Below are 17,162 nucleotides of genomic sequence, written 5' to 3' on the forward strand. Positions count from 1 at the left end.
ATTTTGTTATCAGTAAACCAAATCGCAACAAGTGAAATCTCTAGAAATTTGTCAAACATTTGGTGTAAGGAAAAGATATCTAAGAGGCTATAGCATTATCTCTCAGAAATAACATGCATCAAAATTATTTGCCAGTTAGCACTGGTTTGGTTCCTCAGTGTACTAGGACTGTGCTAGAGGCTATGAGAGATAGATTCACAGTCCACACCTTCAAAGACTTGGTGATTTGATAAGATAAGATCCATAACATAAGAATGCACAAGTGGGGCTGAAGTAATTTTAGGAAAGCAGCCGTCATCTTAGTAGTCAGGGGAGGAAGAGAATTTGAGGATTGAGTTGAATATATAGAGTGTGTACAATATGAGAGGAGATGGGAATGAGCAACTTTTAGATAAGACCCATGAGGAGGTAGGACTGCTACATGAAAGACCAATTTGGAAGTCATTAGCTATCCAGCTGATTAGATAAATAGGTCCAGGAAGGTAAGGAAGGACCTGGAGTGCTGGCATGAGGAGTTTGAACTAGTTCCTATAACAATAGGACACTAATGAAGAGGTTTTTTTCATGAGATATTTCAGCAAGATAATTCTAATAGCTGTCTATAGGATGAAGTGACCTGGAAGGTGGGGGAGATAGCTGCAGCCATTCTGACGGGAGGTGATAAGTCTATGTTAAACCAGGCTATCGCACACACTGCAGAAGTTTCTCAAAATATAGTCTGGGGCACATCTTCAACATAATCAGCTGAGGTGATTGTAGCAAATGCAGAATCCTGAATCCCACTCCACCCTTACTAAATTAAAATCTCAGGGAGGTATGGTTCTGGAGTATCAGGGTTTATAACAAGCACCCCAGGTGATAACTTTTAAAATCTGAGCCCCACCACTACCACATACCAACTGAAATTCTAGATGAATTAATTAAAGATTAAAAAAAATCAGGGCGATGCCTGTAGCTCAGTGAGTAGGGTGCTGGCCCCATATACGGAGGGTGGCAGGTTCAAACCTGGCCCTGGCAAAAACTGCAACAAAAAAAAATAGCCGGGCATTGTGGTGGGCGCCTATAGTCCCAGCTACTCAGGAGGCTGAGGCAAGAGAATCACCTAAGCCCAAAAGCTGGAGGTTGCTGTGAGTTGTGACGCCATAGCACTCTACTGGGGGCAACACAGTGAGACTCTGTCTCTAAAAAAACAAACAAACAAAAAATCATGGCCAGGCACAGCAGCTCACCCCTGTAATCTTAGCACTCTGGGAGCCTGAGATGGAAGGATCACTTGAGCTGAGGAGTTCAAGAACAGCCTGAACAAAAGCAAGACCCTGCCTCTACTAAAAATAGCAAAATTAACTGGACATGGTGGTGCAGGCCTGTAGTCCCAGATCCTCAAGAGGCTAAGGCAAGAGGATTGCTTGAACCCCAGAGTTTGAGGTTGCTGTGAGCTATGATGATATGGCACTCTGTCTAGGATGAGAGTGAGACTCTATTTAAAAAAAAAAAAAAACACAAACAAGAATAGCTCCGCACCTGTAGCACATACACCGAAGCTGGTGGGTTCGAGGCCGAAGCTGGTGGGTTCGAGGCCGGCCTAGGCCTGCTAAACGACGACAACTAGCCAGGTGTTGTGACGGGTGCCTGTAGTCCCATCTACTTGGGAGGCTGAGGCAAGAGAATTGCTTAAGCCCAAGAGTTTGAGGTTGCTATGAGCTGTAATGCCACGGCACTCTACTGAAGGTGACATAGTGAGACTCTGTCTCAAAAAACAAACAAACAACCAGGAAAATATATACAGGTATACCAAAGTCATTATCTTTATTATATAAAGTAATTGTATAAACTTACAAGAAAAACTCGACCTCAATAAAGACCGTGACTAAGGCATGGAGAATTCACAGAAAAAGAAACCACTGCTCAATAAAGTGCATTGTTCGTTCTCACTAGTAATAATAGAACTGAGAGAGGATACCCAGAAAAAGTGAGGTCTAAGAGAACTGAGGTCTTCTCAAGGAGACCCCAAGGATACACCTGAGACATCCTCCCTGTGATGACTCAGCTCTTAGGAATTTATAGAAACTTAATTTCCTGGGACCTGAAAACTAACACTTTCTTCTCATTCTATAGAAGCCCACAGTTCTGTAAAAGCCTGCACCTGCTTCTCTAGCTTGATTGAAATTGACCAATGAGGGCAGTACCTATTGCTCAGTGGGTAGGGCGCCGGCCCCATATACTGAGGGTGGACGGTTCGAACCCAGCCCCGGCCAAACTGCAACAAAAAAAAATAGCTGGGCGTTGTGGCAGGTGCCTGTAGTCCCAGCTACTCGGGAGGCTGAGGCAAGAGAATCGCCTAAGCCCAGGAGTTGGAGGTTGCTGTGAGCAGTGTAACACCATGGCACTCTACTGACAGTGAGACACTCTACTGACAGTGAGACTCTGTCCCTACAAAATAAATAAAAAATAAATAAAAATGAACAAACTGATCAATGAGAAAGGTACCTGTGAGCCAAATTTTTTTTTTTTGAGACAGAGTCTCTTTATGTCACCCTCAATAGAGTGCTATAGCGTCACAGCTCACAGCAACCTCAAACTCTTGGACTTAAGAGATTCTCTTGCCTCAGCTTCCCAAGTAGCTGGGACTACAGGCGTCTGCCATAACGCCCAGCTGTTTTTCGTTGTTGTTGTTGTTTTGTTTTTGTAGTTGTCATTGTTGTTTAGCAGGCCAGGGCCAGGTTCAAACCCACCAGCCCCAGTATATATGGCCAGCACCCTAACCACTGAGTCACGGGCACTGACCAGGGCCAGAACTTTTTGACTGGAGATAAAAAGGAGAAGACTGAGCCAGTCGGTGAATGCAGCCATTTTGGGACTCTGGGTCTGCTGTTGCTCCACTGGCTGGAATGAAGCCCTTCCCCTTTTTTTTTTGTAGAGACAGAGTCTCACTTTATGGCCCTCCATAGAGTGCCATGGCCTCACACAGCTCACAGCAACCTCCAACTCCTGGGCTTAAGCGATTATCTTGCCTCAGCCTCCCAAGTAGCTGGACTACAGGCACCCGCCACAACGCCCGGCTATTTTTCGGTTGCAGTTTGGCCGGGGCTGGGTTTGAACCCGCCACTCTCGGTATATGGGGCTGGTACCTTACTGACTGAGCCACAGGCGCCGCCCAAGCCCTTCCCCTTTTAAACATAGTATTTGTGTGCTCTTTCTCTCCACTGGGCCTCTTCTTCCTACAACAGAACATGCAAGGTATATCAAATTAGTGAAGATTAAAAAAGAACTGATATTTCTCAAAGTAGACACTGAGCAGTGAGGCAGAAACCCTCTTACACTGCCTATGGGATTGTGCATTAGCACAACCCTCCTGGAAAGCAATTAGAATCAAGAGACTTTAAAATTTTTATGGCGGCTCGGCGCCTGTGGCTCAAATAGCTAAGTCGCCAGCTATATACACCTGAGCTGGTGGATTCGAATCCAACCCCGGCCTACCAAACAACAATGACGGCTGCAACCAAAAAATAGCCAGGCGTTGTGGTGGGCACCTGTAGTCCCAGCTACTTGGGAGGTGGAGGCAGGAGAATCGCTTTGTTGCAGGAAGACAAGGCCCAAGGGAGAGAAAGAGCACCCAAACACCACGTTTATAAGAGGAAGGGCTTTATTCTCCAGCCGGGAGCTTACGGCATAGAAGAATTTCAAATGGCCATGCTCCCCGACTGCCTTGGTCTTTCCCTTTTTATTGACAGTCAAAAAGTTCCACCCCACAGGTACCCTTCTCATTGGCCAGTTTGAATCAAGCGGGAGATGCTATTCCCGCCCCCACAGAACTACAGGATTTCACAGAACTTGGAAATTTCCAAGTTTCAGGAAGTTAAGTTTACAAATTCCCAAGAGCGGAGTCACCATAGAGGACCCTGCATGTGTATCCTTGTGGTATCCTTGAGAAGACCTGTTCTTCTAGACCTCACCCTTCTCGGCTATCCTCTCTCAGCTTGAGCCCAGGAGTTGGAGGTTGCTGTGAGCTGTGATGTCACGGCACTCCACACAGGGCGATAGCTTGAGGCTCTTTCTCAAAAAAATAAATAAAAAATAAAATTTTGATGGCATTAAGGCCAGGCACGGTGGCTCAGGTTTGTAATCCCAGCACTCTGGGAGGCCAAGGCGGGTGGATTGCCTGAATTAATGAGTTCGAGACCAACATAAGCAAGAGTAAGATACCATCTCTAAAAAATAGCTGGGCATTGTGGCGACTGCCTTGTAGTCCCAGCTACTTGGGAGGCTGAGGCAAGAGGATCACTTGAGCCCACGAGTTTGAGGTTGCTGTGAGGTATGCACTCTACTGAGGGTAACCAACTGAGACTCTGTCTCAAAAAAAAAAAAAATTATGGCATTTGCTGCAAAACTTCCACCTATGCTAAGGAAACAGATGTGAACAAAGATAAATGTCCAAAGGATATTGTGAAGGAAAGTACTACCAAATCCAAAAAGGGGGGGGACCAGATATGTAGCAGCACCCCTCACCCCCTACCATAAGAATGTGACCTTTTGTAACTGTCCTAGGAAATAGCCCCGAGCTGAAGCAGATAACCGGTAACTGGTTCTGAAAGAAAAAATGCTAAGCAAATGTTTAACTGCTGATCTTGTCTTAAGACAGATGAGTAATGAACCAGAGTTCTTATCTGGAAAAGCCCCTATATCTGCTACCCCTCCGTAAAGCCCCTGCTATGTCTGCTACCCCTCCCTAAAGCCCCTGCTATGTCTGATACTCCTCCCTACTTTATGGTTTTTGCCTTTATAAGCTTGTAAAACCTGCTGTTCAGGGCTTGACTCCTCGGCTCCTAAAAGAGTTGTGAGTCAAGCCCCAGCATGCTGGAATAAAATCCTCTTGCTATTTGCATCAAGCGCCATCTCTTGCGGTTGATTGGGGTCGTCAGAGCTCAGGGCAGAGTGGGGGGTCCTGCCCCAAGTCTTTCATTTGGGGGCTCGTCCGGGATTTGACGACCACCCTTCACCTGCAGAGTCGACCTTGGAGGTAAGAAAGGGGTACCCCGAAAACTGTCTGGTCTGTGTCTTCAGTCCTTTGTTTGACTTTGTGTGTGCACTTTCGGTTTTGCAGCCGTTCGGCACCTCGTGAGAGTGGCCGGACAGTGGTTGGTAGACGTGCCCGGAGGACCACAGGCTGAAATCCTGGGGGACACCCCAGGAACTGAGGAGAACCAGGGACGCCTGGTTGTCTCCTGCTGTAAGGGCACTGATCGAGTCCAGTTGTTCGATCAGAAATTACGGGAAACGCGCCCGTCTGATTCTGTTGTAGGCTTGTGAGGGACCAAGTGTGGTAGGTAGGTCCTTGTATCTGTAATATTTCTGTTATTCCTGTTATTTGTGTTTCTGACATATCTACTGACGATGGGACAGACTGTGACAACCCCTCTGAGTTTGACTCTAGATCATTGGACTGAAGTGAAAAGAAGAGGTCGTGACCTGTCAGTAGAGGTTAAAAAAGGCCCATGGCAGACTTTCTGCTCCTCGGAGTGGCCCACTTTTAACGTCGGCTGGCCCTCAGGAGGAACCTTTGACTTATCTCTAATTTTTGCTATCAAAGAGATTGTTTTTCAGAGAGGACCGGGAGCCCATCCGGATCAACAACCTTACATCATAGTCTGGCAGGATGCAGAATCCGCCCCCCTGGGTTCGGCCGTGGACTGCCACATCCAGGCCCCCGTCTAATCCTCGGGTGCTCGCTGTCCAATCTTCTGGTTCCAGAAAAGGGGGCGACAGCTCGGACCCCCCCCTAAGAAGATCTACCCGGAAATTCAGACTGATCATCTTCTCCTCGACCCTCCGCCCCCTCCTCCCCCATACCCTCCCGCCTTGGCTCCTGTCAGGGGACAGGGAGGACCAGCATTGCCAGATCCGGCGATTGCCCCCTCTGCACCCCCAGGGGAACCTTCACTGGGGCCCGCACAAGGTACCAGGAGTCACCGCCGGGGAGGAATGTCTCCCGACACTACTGTTGCCCTGCCCCTGAGGGCATACGGCCCCCCGCCAGTGGCAACAGATGAGGGACCACCTCCTCTCCAGCCCCACCAGTACGGGCCATTTTCTTCCGCAGACCTGTATAACTGGAAAACTAATCACCCCCCTTTTTCAGAAGACCCCCAACGCCTGACTGGGCTGGTAGAGTCCCTGATGTTCTCTCATCAGCCCACGTGGGATGACTGCCAGCAGCTCATACAGACTCTCTTCACTACTGAAGAGAGGGAGAGGATTTTACTAGAAGCTAAGAAGAATGTACTCGGGGCGGACGGGCGTCCTACCCAGCTCCCCAACATCATCGAGGCTGCCTTTCCCCTCTCCAGACCTGACTGGGACTTCAACATGGCAGAAGGTAGGAAGTGACTGACAGTCTATTGCCAGGCTCTAGTGGCTGGCCTCCGTGGGGCGGCAAGACGCCCCACTAATTTGGCTAAGGTAAGAGAAGTAATACAGGGGGCCATGGAACCCCCCTCAGTGTTTCTTGAGCGCCTAATGGAAGCTTTTAGGCGCTACACCCCATTTGACCCTGCCTCTGAAGGACAGAGGGCTTCCATGGCTATGACTTTCATAGGGCAGTCAGCTGTAGACATTAAAAGAAAGCTGCAGAGGATTGAAGGATTGCAGGACTATACCTTGCAGCATTTAGTTAAGGAAGCTGAGAAAGTATACCATAAAAGAGAAACTGAGGAAGAAAAAGAGCAGAGAAAGGAGAAAGAGAGAGAGGAAAGGGAAAATAAGAGAGACCGAAGACAGGAGAAAAACTTAACACGGATTTTGGCTGCAGTAGTAGGGGAGAAGAGCCAAGAACAGACCCAAGGTAGAACTAAGAAGTCAGGTAGCCTGGGCAACCGCATCCCGTTAGATAAGGATCAATGTGCCTACTGTAAGGAGAAGGGGCACTGTGCCAGGGAATGTCCTAAAAAAAGGAAGAAAGTACTGGCCTTAGAGGAAGAAAAAGATTAGCGGGGACGGGGCTCGGAACCCCTCCCAGAGCCTAGGGTAATACTTAAGGTGGAGGGGAAGCCAGTTGAGTTCCTAGTAGACACCGGAGCTCAACACTCAGTCCTACTCGAACCATCAGGACCCATCTCCAAGAAAAAATCATGGGTTGTAGGGGCCACAGGGCATCAGCAGTACTCATGGACTACCCGAAGATCAGTAGATCTGGGAGTGGGACGGGTAACCCACTCATTCTTAATTATCCCTGAGTGCCCTGCGCCCCTCCTTGGGAGAGATTTACTCACTAAAATGGAAGCCCAGATCACTTTCACTCCTGATGGCCCAGAGGTAACCCAGAATAAGAGAGTAACAGCCCTGATCATGCGTTTGGAGGATGAACATAGACTCTTTGAAAAGCAACGGGAGAAAGGGACTAGTCTCATGCATGACTGGCTAGAAAAATATCCCGGGGCGTGGGCCAAAACTGCCAGAATGGGACTGGCCGCAGAAAGGCCGCCTATAGTCATAGAACTCAAAGCTACTTCCACTCCTGTGGCAGTGCGCCAATATCCTATGACTAAGGAAGCTCGGGAAGGAATTAAGCCTCACATTCAGCGTCTCCTACAGCTGGGCATACTAGTAAAGTGCCAGTCACCATGGAACACCCCCTTATTACCCGTCAAGAAACCCGGCACAGGAGACTATCGCCCTGTGCAGGACTTGAGAGAAGTAAACAAGCAGGCACAAGACATCCATCCCACCGTGCCTAACCCTTATAATCTGTTAAGCTCTCTCCCTCCGGACCATATCTGGTACACCGTCCTGGATTTGAAAGATGCCTTCTTCTGCCTCCGACTACACTCCTCTAGCCAGAACATCTTCGCATTTGAATGGAGAGACCCGGACTCTGGAATGACGGGGCAATTGACATGGACCCGACTTCCACAGGGGTTCAAGAACTCCCCAACCATCTTTGATGAAGCCCTCCACCAAGACCTAGCTCACTTTCGCGCCAGCCACCCTCAGGTAACGCTCCTACAATATGTAGATGACTTACTACTAGCTGGAACGACAAAGGAAGAGTGCCATCGGGGCACAGAACTGTTACTGGAAGAGCTAGCCCGCTTAAGATATCGAGCCTCCGCCAAGAAAGCCCAGATCTGCCAGAAAGAGGTAACGTACCTGGGTTACACCCTAAGAGGAGGGCAGAGATGGTTAACAGAAGCCAGGAAGCATACTGTGACTCAGATTCCAGTTCCCCGCTCGCCCCGCCAGGTGCGAGAATTCTTAGGGACTGCGGGGTTCTGCCGCTTATGGATACCGGGGTTTGCTACTCTGGCAGCCCCCCTCTACCCTTTGACCAAGGAAAGCACTCCCTTCGAGTGGGGTGCCAGCCAACAGCGGGCCTTTGACAACATTAAAAAGGCATTATTATCAGCCCCGGCCCTGGCTCTACCAGATGTAACAAAGCCCTTTGTCCTATACGTAGATGAGAAGAGAGGAGTGGCCCGAGGGGTGCTGACGCAGCCTTTAGGGCCATGGAAAAGAACGGTAGCATACCTCTCCAAGAAATTAGACCCCGTCACTGGTGGTTGGCCAGCCTGTCTGAGGTCTGTGGCGGCAGTGGCGGTACTGGTAAAAGATGCAGACAAATTGACTATGGGGCAGAAGTTGACAGTCATTGCCCCCCATGCCTTAGAAAGCATCATCAGACAGCCCCCTGACCGGTGGCTGTCCAATGCCCGCATGACACACTACCAGAGTCTCCTATTAAATGGAGACAGAGTCCAGTTTGGCCCGCCTGTCATCCTCAACCCGGCTACCCTACTACTTGATACCTCTGTCCGGGAGGATGTATTACACACATGCCAAGAAGTACTGGCTGAGGAGACTGGAACTCGGAGGGACCTCTGTGATCAGCCCCTGCCGGATGCCCAACTGACCTGGTTCACTGATGGGAGCAGCTCCATAATAGAAGGTAAAAGGGTGGCCGGGGCGGCGGTGGTGGATGATAAGCAGACCATCTGGGCAAGTAGTCTGCCTGAAGGGACGTCGGCCCAGAAGGCCGAGCTGGTCGCCTTGACCCAGGCCTTACGTTTGGCAGAAGGGAAAAAAGTTAACATATACACCAATAGCAGGTATGCTTTTGCTACGGCCCATGTCCATGGGGCCATTTACAGACAGCGAGGACTGTTGACTTCAGCAGGAAAAGAAATTAAACACAGGGAATAAATCCTAAGTCTACTAGAGGCTGTTCACCTCCCTAAGAGAGTGGCCATAATCCACTGCCCTGGACATCAGAAAGGGGGGTCCAGAGTTGCCGAGGGAAACCAAAGAGCCGACCGAGAAGCTAAGCTAGCGGCTCAAGGGCTCAACATCCTACCGCTATATGAAAACACTTTAAGGCCTAGCCTTAAAGAAATAGCACCCCCCCTTATCAAAAACTTTAAATATTCGGAGCGGGATCTCGAGAGGATGGACAGATTAGGCCTCCACCTAGAATCCCCAGAGGGGATCCGAGAAACCCCGGAAGGGAAAAACATCCTCCCTGAAGAGCAGGCAATTACCTTTCTCAGGCAACTTCATAAATTAACCCATCTGGGCCCCAAGCATCTGAAAACCATTGTTCAGTCCTCTCCATACTATATTATAGAATTAAGTAAACTCGTTGATGCAGCTGTAAAAGAGTGCAGACCTTGCCAATTAGTAAACACCCAGCCTAGCACACTACCTCAGGGAAAACGACTCCGAGGGGATCACCCTGGAAGCTACTGGGAAACAGATTTTACTGAGCTTAAGCCGGCTAAGTACGGATACAAGTACTTGCTAGTGTTCATAGACACTTTCTCAGGATGGGTCAAAGCTTTTCCTACAAACAGGGAGACTGCTCAAGTTGTGGCCAAAATAATATTAGAAGAGATTTTTCCAAGATTTGGGCTACCCAAAGTAATCGGATCCGACAACAGTCCCGCTTTCGTTGCCCAGGTTAGTCAGGGTTTGGCCAAAATCCTGGGGCTTGAATGGAAATTACATTGTGCTTATTGACCCCAGAGCTCAGGGCAGGTAGAGAGGATGAATAGAACCCTAAAAGAGGCCATGACTAAATTATCCTTAGAGACTGGCATTACTGACTGGATAGTCCTCCTTCCCTTTGCCCTGTTACGTGTGCGCAACACCCCTAGTACTCTCAAGCTGACCCCCTTTGAAATCCTATATGGAGCTCACCCCCCACTCATTGCCATGCAGCACTTCCCTTCCCCAGAATCTTACTCCTCTCAATCTCTATACACCAGATTAAAAGCCCTTGAAACTGTGCAAAAGGAAGTGTGGAGCCAGCTGATCAAAGCCTACAAGCCCGGAGATCTGCAAATACCTCACCAGTTCCAGGTTGGAGATTCGGTGTACATCCGGCGCCACCAGACAGCCAACCTTGAACCACAGTGGAAAGGACCATACCTAGTACTGCTCACAGCCCCGACCGCAGTAAAAGTTGATGGCATCACAACCTGGATCCACGCATCTCATGTCAAACCAGCACCGCCGCCAGACTCCGGGTGGAAAGTGGAAAAGACGGACAACCCCCTCAAGCTCCACATCCCCCACAGAGTAGCCCTGCTCCTGCTGATATAACTCCCGGTGATAAGTAGCTCTGGTCCCAATCCCCATGCCCCCCAGAGGTTAACCTGGCAGGTTCTCTCTCAGACTGGTGCTGTAGTATGGAGTACTACAAAAGAGGACCCTCCTTGGACCTGGTGGCCGTCCCTCACCCCAGGAATTTGCGCCTTAATAGCAGGGCTAGATAATTGGAATATCCCCGATGAGACCTTTAAAGAGGTTCCATCGAGCCTTGACCACCATTTAGCAAAGCGCTCGCTTACCCAAGGCTCCACATCCCAAGGCCAGTATGTTGCAGACGCCCCTGGCTGTGGCAACTCGCCCACCCAGCGCCGGATGCGACAAACGGAGTTCTGTATCTGTCCCCGGGACAGGAGAACGAGAAGCCAGGCCAACAGATGAGGGGGGATAGAAAATTTCTATTGTAAGCAATGGGAATGTGAAACGACTGGGCAGGCCTCCTGGCACCCCATTTCCTCTTGGGACTTAATACCCGTACCTTTGGGCCCTGCATTTTCAACCGTATAGTCACCTTCGTCCGGGAGAAAGTAAGTGCTGTACAAGTGTTAATGCTCAGACAGCATTACCAGTCTCTCCGCCAGGACGATAGCCATGAGAATGAATACATAGAGCCAGAAGTTCCATGATTAGAACTTCCCAAAAAACAAATGGGGGAATGAAGGAAAGTACTACCAAATCCTAAAAGGGAGGGGACCAGATATGTAGCAGCACCCCTCGCCCCCTACCATAAGAATGTGACCTTTTGTAACTGTCCTAAGAAATAGCCCCGAGCTGAAGCAGATAACCGGTAACTGGTTCTGAAAGAAAAAAAGCTAAGCAAATGTTTAACTGCTGATCTTGTCTTAAGACAGATGAGTAATGAACCAGAGTTCTTCTTATCTGGAAAAGCCCCTATATCTGCTACCCCTCCGTAAAGCCCCTGCTATGTCTGCTACCCCTCTCTAAAGCCCCTGCTATGTCTGCTACTCCTCCCTACTTTATGGTTTTGCCTTTATAAGCTTGTAAAACCTGCTGTTCAGGGCTTGACTCCTCGGCCCCTAAAAGAGTTGTGAGTCAAGCCCCAGCAAGCTGGAATAAAATCCTCTTGCTATTTGCATCAAGCGCCATCTCTTGCGGTTGATTTGGGTCGTCAGAGCTCAGGGCAGAGTGGGGGGTCCTGCCCCAAGTCTTTCAATTGTGGTTTAAAAAATGCATCTTCCGGGCAGCGCCTGTGGCTCAGTCGGTAGGGTGCCGGCCCCATATGCCGAGGATGATGGGTTCAAATCCAGCCCCAGCCAAAAACTGCAACCCAAAACTAGCCGGGCGTTATGGCGGGTGCCTGTAGTCCCAGCTACTCGGGAGGCTGAGGCAAGAGAATCGCTTAAGCCCAGGAGTTGGAGGTTGCTGTGAGCTGTGTGAGGCCACGGCACTCTACCGAGGGTCATAAAGTCAGACTCTGTCTCTACAAAAAAAAAAAAAAAATGCATCTTCCAGGCGGCGCCTGTGGCTCAAGGAGTAGGGCGCCAGTCCCATATGCTGGAGGTGGCGGGTTCAAACCTAGCCCTGGCCAAAAACCAAAAAAAAAAAAAAAAAATTCATCTTCAGGCTCGGCGCCCATAGCACAGTCTGGGGGGTTCAAACCCAGCCCAGGCCAGCTAAACAACAGTGACAACTGCAATTAAAAAAAATAGCTGGACGTTGTGGTGGGCACCTGTAGTCCCAGCTACTTGGGAGGCTGAGGCAAGAGAATCACTTAAGCCCAAGAGTCTGAGGTTGCTGTGAGCTGAGATGCCATGACACTCTACTGAGGGTAACACAGTGAGACTCTGCCTCAAAAAAAAATGCATCTTCAATGTCCTACATTGGAAAGTGGGGAATGGTTATATAAAATATGGTTCATCTAGGGGTGGAGCCTGTGGATCAGTGAGTAGGGCACTGGCCCCATATACCAGGGTGGTTGGTTCAAACCCAGCCCCAAACTGTAACAAAGAAACAGCCAGGCATTGTGGTGGGCGCCTATAGTCCCTGCTACTTGGGAGGCTGAGGCAAGAGAATTGCCTAAGCCCAAGAGCTGCAGGTTGCTGTGACCTGTGACGCCAAAGCACTCTACCAGGGGTGATAAAGTGAGACTCTATCTCTTAAAAAACAAACAAACAAACAAACAAACAAACAAAAAAAGTAAACTAACCAGGCATTATGGTGCATGTCTGTAGTCCCAGCTACTTGGGAGGCTGAGGCAAGAGGATCACTTGAGCCCAAGAGTTTGAGTTTGAGATTGCTGCAAGCTACAAATCCAGGGCACTCTACCTAGGGCAATAGAGTGAGACTCTGTCTCAGAGGAAAAGAACCCAAACCCCATACGCAAATACAGCAACAAGAAAAATAAATAAATGATAGTTGATTACATTAAAAAGCTTTGCACATCAAAGGAAATAATCAACAGAGTAAATAGACAACCTACAGAATGGTAGAAAATATTTGCAAACTATACACATGATAAGGGCTGATGTCCAGAATCTACAAAAAATGCAAACAAATCAGTGTGATCTTAAATTTTTAAAAGATTGTGCTGAAATAAAAACTGAAGGAAATATGCCAAATATTTATAGTGATTGCTGATGGATAGTGGGCTTGGGGATGATTCATGTGTTGGCTTCTTTTCCATTTCTGTACTTCCAATTTTTTTTTTTTTTTTTTTTTGGTAGAGGCAGAGTCTCACTTTATCGCCCTCGGTAGAGTGCTGTGGCGTCACACAGCTCACAGCAACCTCCAACTCCTGGGCTTAGGCGGTTCTCTTGCCTCAGCCTCCCTTGTAGCTGGGACTACAGGTGTCCGCCACAACACCCAGCTATTTTTTTGTTGCAGCAACCTCCAACTCCTGGGCTTAGGCGATTCTCTTGCCTCAGCCTCCTGAGTAGCCGGGACTACAGGCATCCGCCACAACACCCAGCTATTTTTTTGTTGCAGTTTGGCTGGGGCTGGGCTTGAACCCACCACCCTCGGTATATGGGGCCGGCGCCCTACCCACTGAGCCACAGGCGCCTCCCTCAATTTTTTTTTTTTTTTTTTTTGTAGAGACAGAGTCTCACTTTATGGCCCTCGGTAGAGTGCCGTGGCATCACACAGCTCACAGCAATCTCCAACTCCTGGGCTTAAGCGATTCTCTTGCCTCAGCCTCCTGAGTAGCTGGGACTACAGGCGCCCGCCACAACGCCTGGCTATTTTTTGGTTCCAGTTTGGCCAGGGCCGGGTTTGAACCCACCACCCTCGGTATATGGGGCCGGCGCCTTACCGACTGAGCCACAGGCACGGCCCACTTTTTAAATCATTATTATTATTATTTTGAGACAGAATCTCATTCTGTTGCCCTGGCCAGAGCGCTGTGGCATCAGCCTAGCTCATAGCAACCTTAGACTCCTGGGCTCAAGTGATCCTACTGCCTTAGCCTCCTGAGTAGCTGAGACTACAAGTACCCACCACAACCCACAGTAACTTCTTTTTATTTTTAGTAAAGACTGGGTCTTGCCCTTGATTAGGCTGGTCTCCAACTCCTGAGCTCAAGCAATCCTCCCACCTCTGTCTCCCAGAGTGCTACGATTACAGGTGTGAGCCACTGCGCCAGCCACACAGTAGTGACAGAAATAGTCTTACCTACCATTTAGGGTCATATCTACCAGCTATTAATGTACCTGAGAAACCATAGGTAATCAGAAGGGCACTTGTAATTTGAACAAATGTAGCTGAATGGTTTTAAGGGAGGTTTAATGTTTTTAAAAAAATATATATATATATATATATATTTTGAGACAGAGTCTCACTATGTTGCCCTCAGTAGAGTGCTATGGTGTCATAGCTCACAGCAACCTCAAACTCTTGGGCTTAAGTGATTCTCTTGCCTCAGCCTCCAAAGTAGCTGGGATTACAGGTGCCCACCACAATGCCCAGCTATTTTTTGGTTGTAGTTGTCTTTTTTTTTTTAGCTGGCCCAGGCTGGATTCGAACCCGCCAGGTCCAGTGTACGTGGCTGGTGCCCTAGCCACTGAGCCACAGGCACCAAGCCTATTTTAATTTAATTTTATTTTACTTTATTTTTTAGTTGCAGTTGTCATTGTTGTTTAGCTGGCCAGGGCTGGGTTCGAACCCGCCAGCCTGGGTGTATGTGGCCAGCACCATAACCACTGTGCTACAGGCGCCAAGCCTTGAGTGGGTTATTTTAACATGTCTACCAGACCAGTGTTTATGCTACTAGAACAATGTCACATAAACACTGACTCGCCAATGTTCTTTTTTCCACCATCTTTAACTAGTTATCAGAATCTTCTGTCATTACAATATTACCTGCCTCCTATTCTCATTACATGTCACAGTTTCCAAGGTAACAACTCATCTTACATGAATTACATTGTAGGTTGGTAGCTCCCAGGTGAGATATTGGGAAGCATCTTAATCTCATCTGCATATATCTGCAAATTATATTTACCAGAAGTCGCTTCTGGGAAGAGTCACAGATGGCTAGTTTCATTCACTGTGAACCTTTTAATTTTTTTAATTTTTTAGTTGAAGAGTCTATCATTCCCTGATTTTTTCTACTTTTTTCTAAACTGTATCTCTTAAGTTAGGAAATAAACATCATTTTGGGGGCCTTCAGTTTGCTGATAAGCATAGGGTTTTTAATAATAGTACTTACAAGGATGGCACTGACGTAAACATAGGGAAATCAGACAGGAAGTCTTTTGGGAGAAGGAGGAGATAGTGAAACATAGAATGAAGGTCCAGTAGGCATGTAGAGAAAGAGTTAATATTATAGGAAAGCTCTTATGTTGTATGTGGGAGGAATTACCCTGGAAACTGTCACCAAACTACCTAGATATCTTTATACTTCTGGTTTCTAGGGTAACACAGATATTTACTACCTTATATTACATGGCTGATGCTGATGTTCATTTTCTCACTTTATAAGGTCCCAACCCTTTGCTTTTTATAGTGCTGAAATTTGCAATTCAATGTTAATAGCATTCTAATACTGGAGGCTCAATTCTCAGAGCTAGATGTAGAGAAATAACATAGGGTCATCTACCCCATGTCCTGTTGCACATTGAACTACTATCAGCTTCATGCCTAGGACTCAGCAGCAAGGGCACAAATTGTAAAAATCCCCGGAAACTAATAATTTCCATCCTCTCCAAATCATCATCCTCAGCAAACACTTAACAAAGATACTAATTTCTACTTTTTACAGATGATATGCACCTGAATTTCTGTCAAAAGCAATTGCTTTTAGGGTGCCTCCCCACTTTTATGTTCCATGATTCTTTAAAGAAACTGGTAGATGAAATACTTTCTGCCCCACTCCTGTTGTGCTATTTGGTTCCTGAACTTATAATTAGGACTTTTTCCAAAGAAACTTAATCATGTTGGAAATGTGATTATCCAGAATAGCACTTACAATAATAATGAGTATTCAACATTTATTAAATCTTCACTTTGTGTCTCACACTGTGCTAAGTGCTCTGTGTGTATTAGCCCAGGTGGATACTTAATTTACAGATGAGAATATCAATACCTATATTTTAAGATGAGGTAGCCAAGACTTAGGGAGGGATAAATAACTTGTCCAAAGTCACACAGCATATGGTGGAACCAGAAATTTAATTCAGCTATCTGATCCACATGACTCCATTTTGTATCTTTAAACTTTTAACAAGTGGTTCTCAAACTTCAGTGTGCATCAGAATTCTTTGGAGAGCTTGTTAAAACACAGATTGCTGGGTCCCGCCTCCAGAGTTTCTGATTCAGTAGGCCTGAGAATAGGTGTTTCAAACCAGTTCCCAAGTGATGATGAAATTGCTGGTTTGGAGAGTACAGAGGACCTCTGCTTTGTACTCCAATACCTCCTCATCAAAGGCAGAAGAGCCCACCACTGTAATGAAGCTAAGAAAAAACTTATACACAATAGAAGGCTTGGGCATTCCTTAGGGCTCAATGTTCTAGGATCCTGGGGGATGCTCTGATCTGTTTCCCCAGAAAAAATAGATAACTAGCTAGACTCCACTCTGGAGAATAATACAGTATATAGGCTGTGCTCACATAAAATTTCTCTAAAGACCCTGGGCTCAGCTCAGTTTCTTAGTCTTGACTATCACTAAAAGCTGGTCCATGTATCCATGTATACTGTGGTCTGTCTTCTCTTTTGGAGGGAACTCAAAGAGTTAAAATAGAAAAACAGTATTTACCAAGTATAGCTACCTGTCAGTTGAGGTTTTGATATAACTGACACATTCAGTTAGGTCTCGACTAGCACTATCTTATAAAGCTGAAGAAAGAGCCATTACAGTGCAAGCTCTCCTCAGAGCTGTTGTTCACACCTACCTTACAAAGGACATACATTGCCTGCAATAGACAGAGAAAGACACACATTGAATATAACAGTCACTCTACCATACCTTGTTTTTCTTTTCTTTTCTTTTCTTTTTTGTAGAGACAGAGTCTCACTGTACCGCCCTCAGGTAGAGTGCCGTGGCGTCACACGGCTCACAGCAACCTCTAACTCTTGGGCTTATGCAATTCTCTTGCCTCAGCCTCCCGAG

At 47.4% G+C, this 17,162-nt stretch overlaps 1 protein-coding gene across 1 annotated transcript; it reads left to right on the forward strand.

Moving 5' to 3' along the window:
* Nucleotides 1-6,144: 6,144 nt before the first annotated feature.
* Nucleotides 6,145-10,025, forward strand: LOC128578517 (uncharacterized; the record flags this gene model as incomplete). Its single annotated transcript, XM_053581173.1, is given in 2 exon segments — nucleotides 6,145-9,862; nucleotides 9,865-10,025. Coding segments are annotated over 2 exon segments (3,804 nt in total), but the record flags the coding sequence as incomplete, so codon positions are not given.
* Between the last annotated feature and the right edge of the window lie 7,137 nt (nucleotides 10,026-17,162).

Source organism: Nycticebus coucang, chromosome X, assembly GCF_027406575.1.
Source record: "Nycticebus coucang isolate mNycCou1 chromosome X, mNycCou1.pri, whole genome shotgun sequence".
NCBI classification, from domain to species: Eukaryota; Metazoa; Chordata; class Mammalia; order Primates; family Lorisidae; genus Nycticebus; species Nycticebus coucang.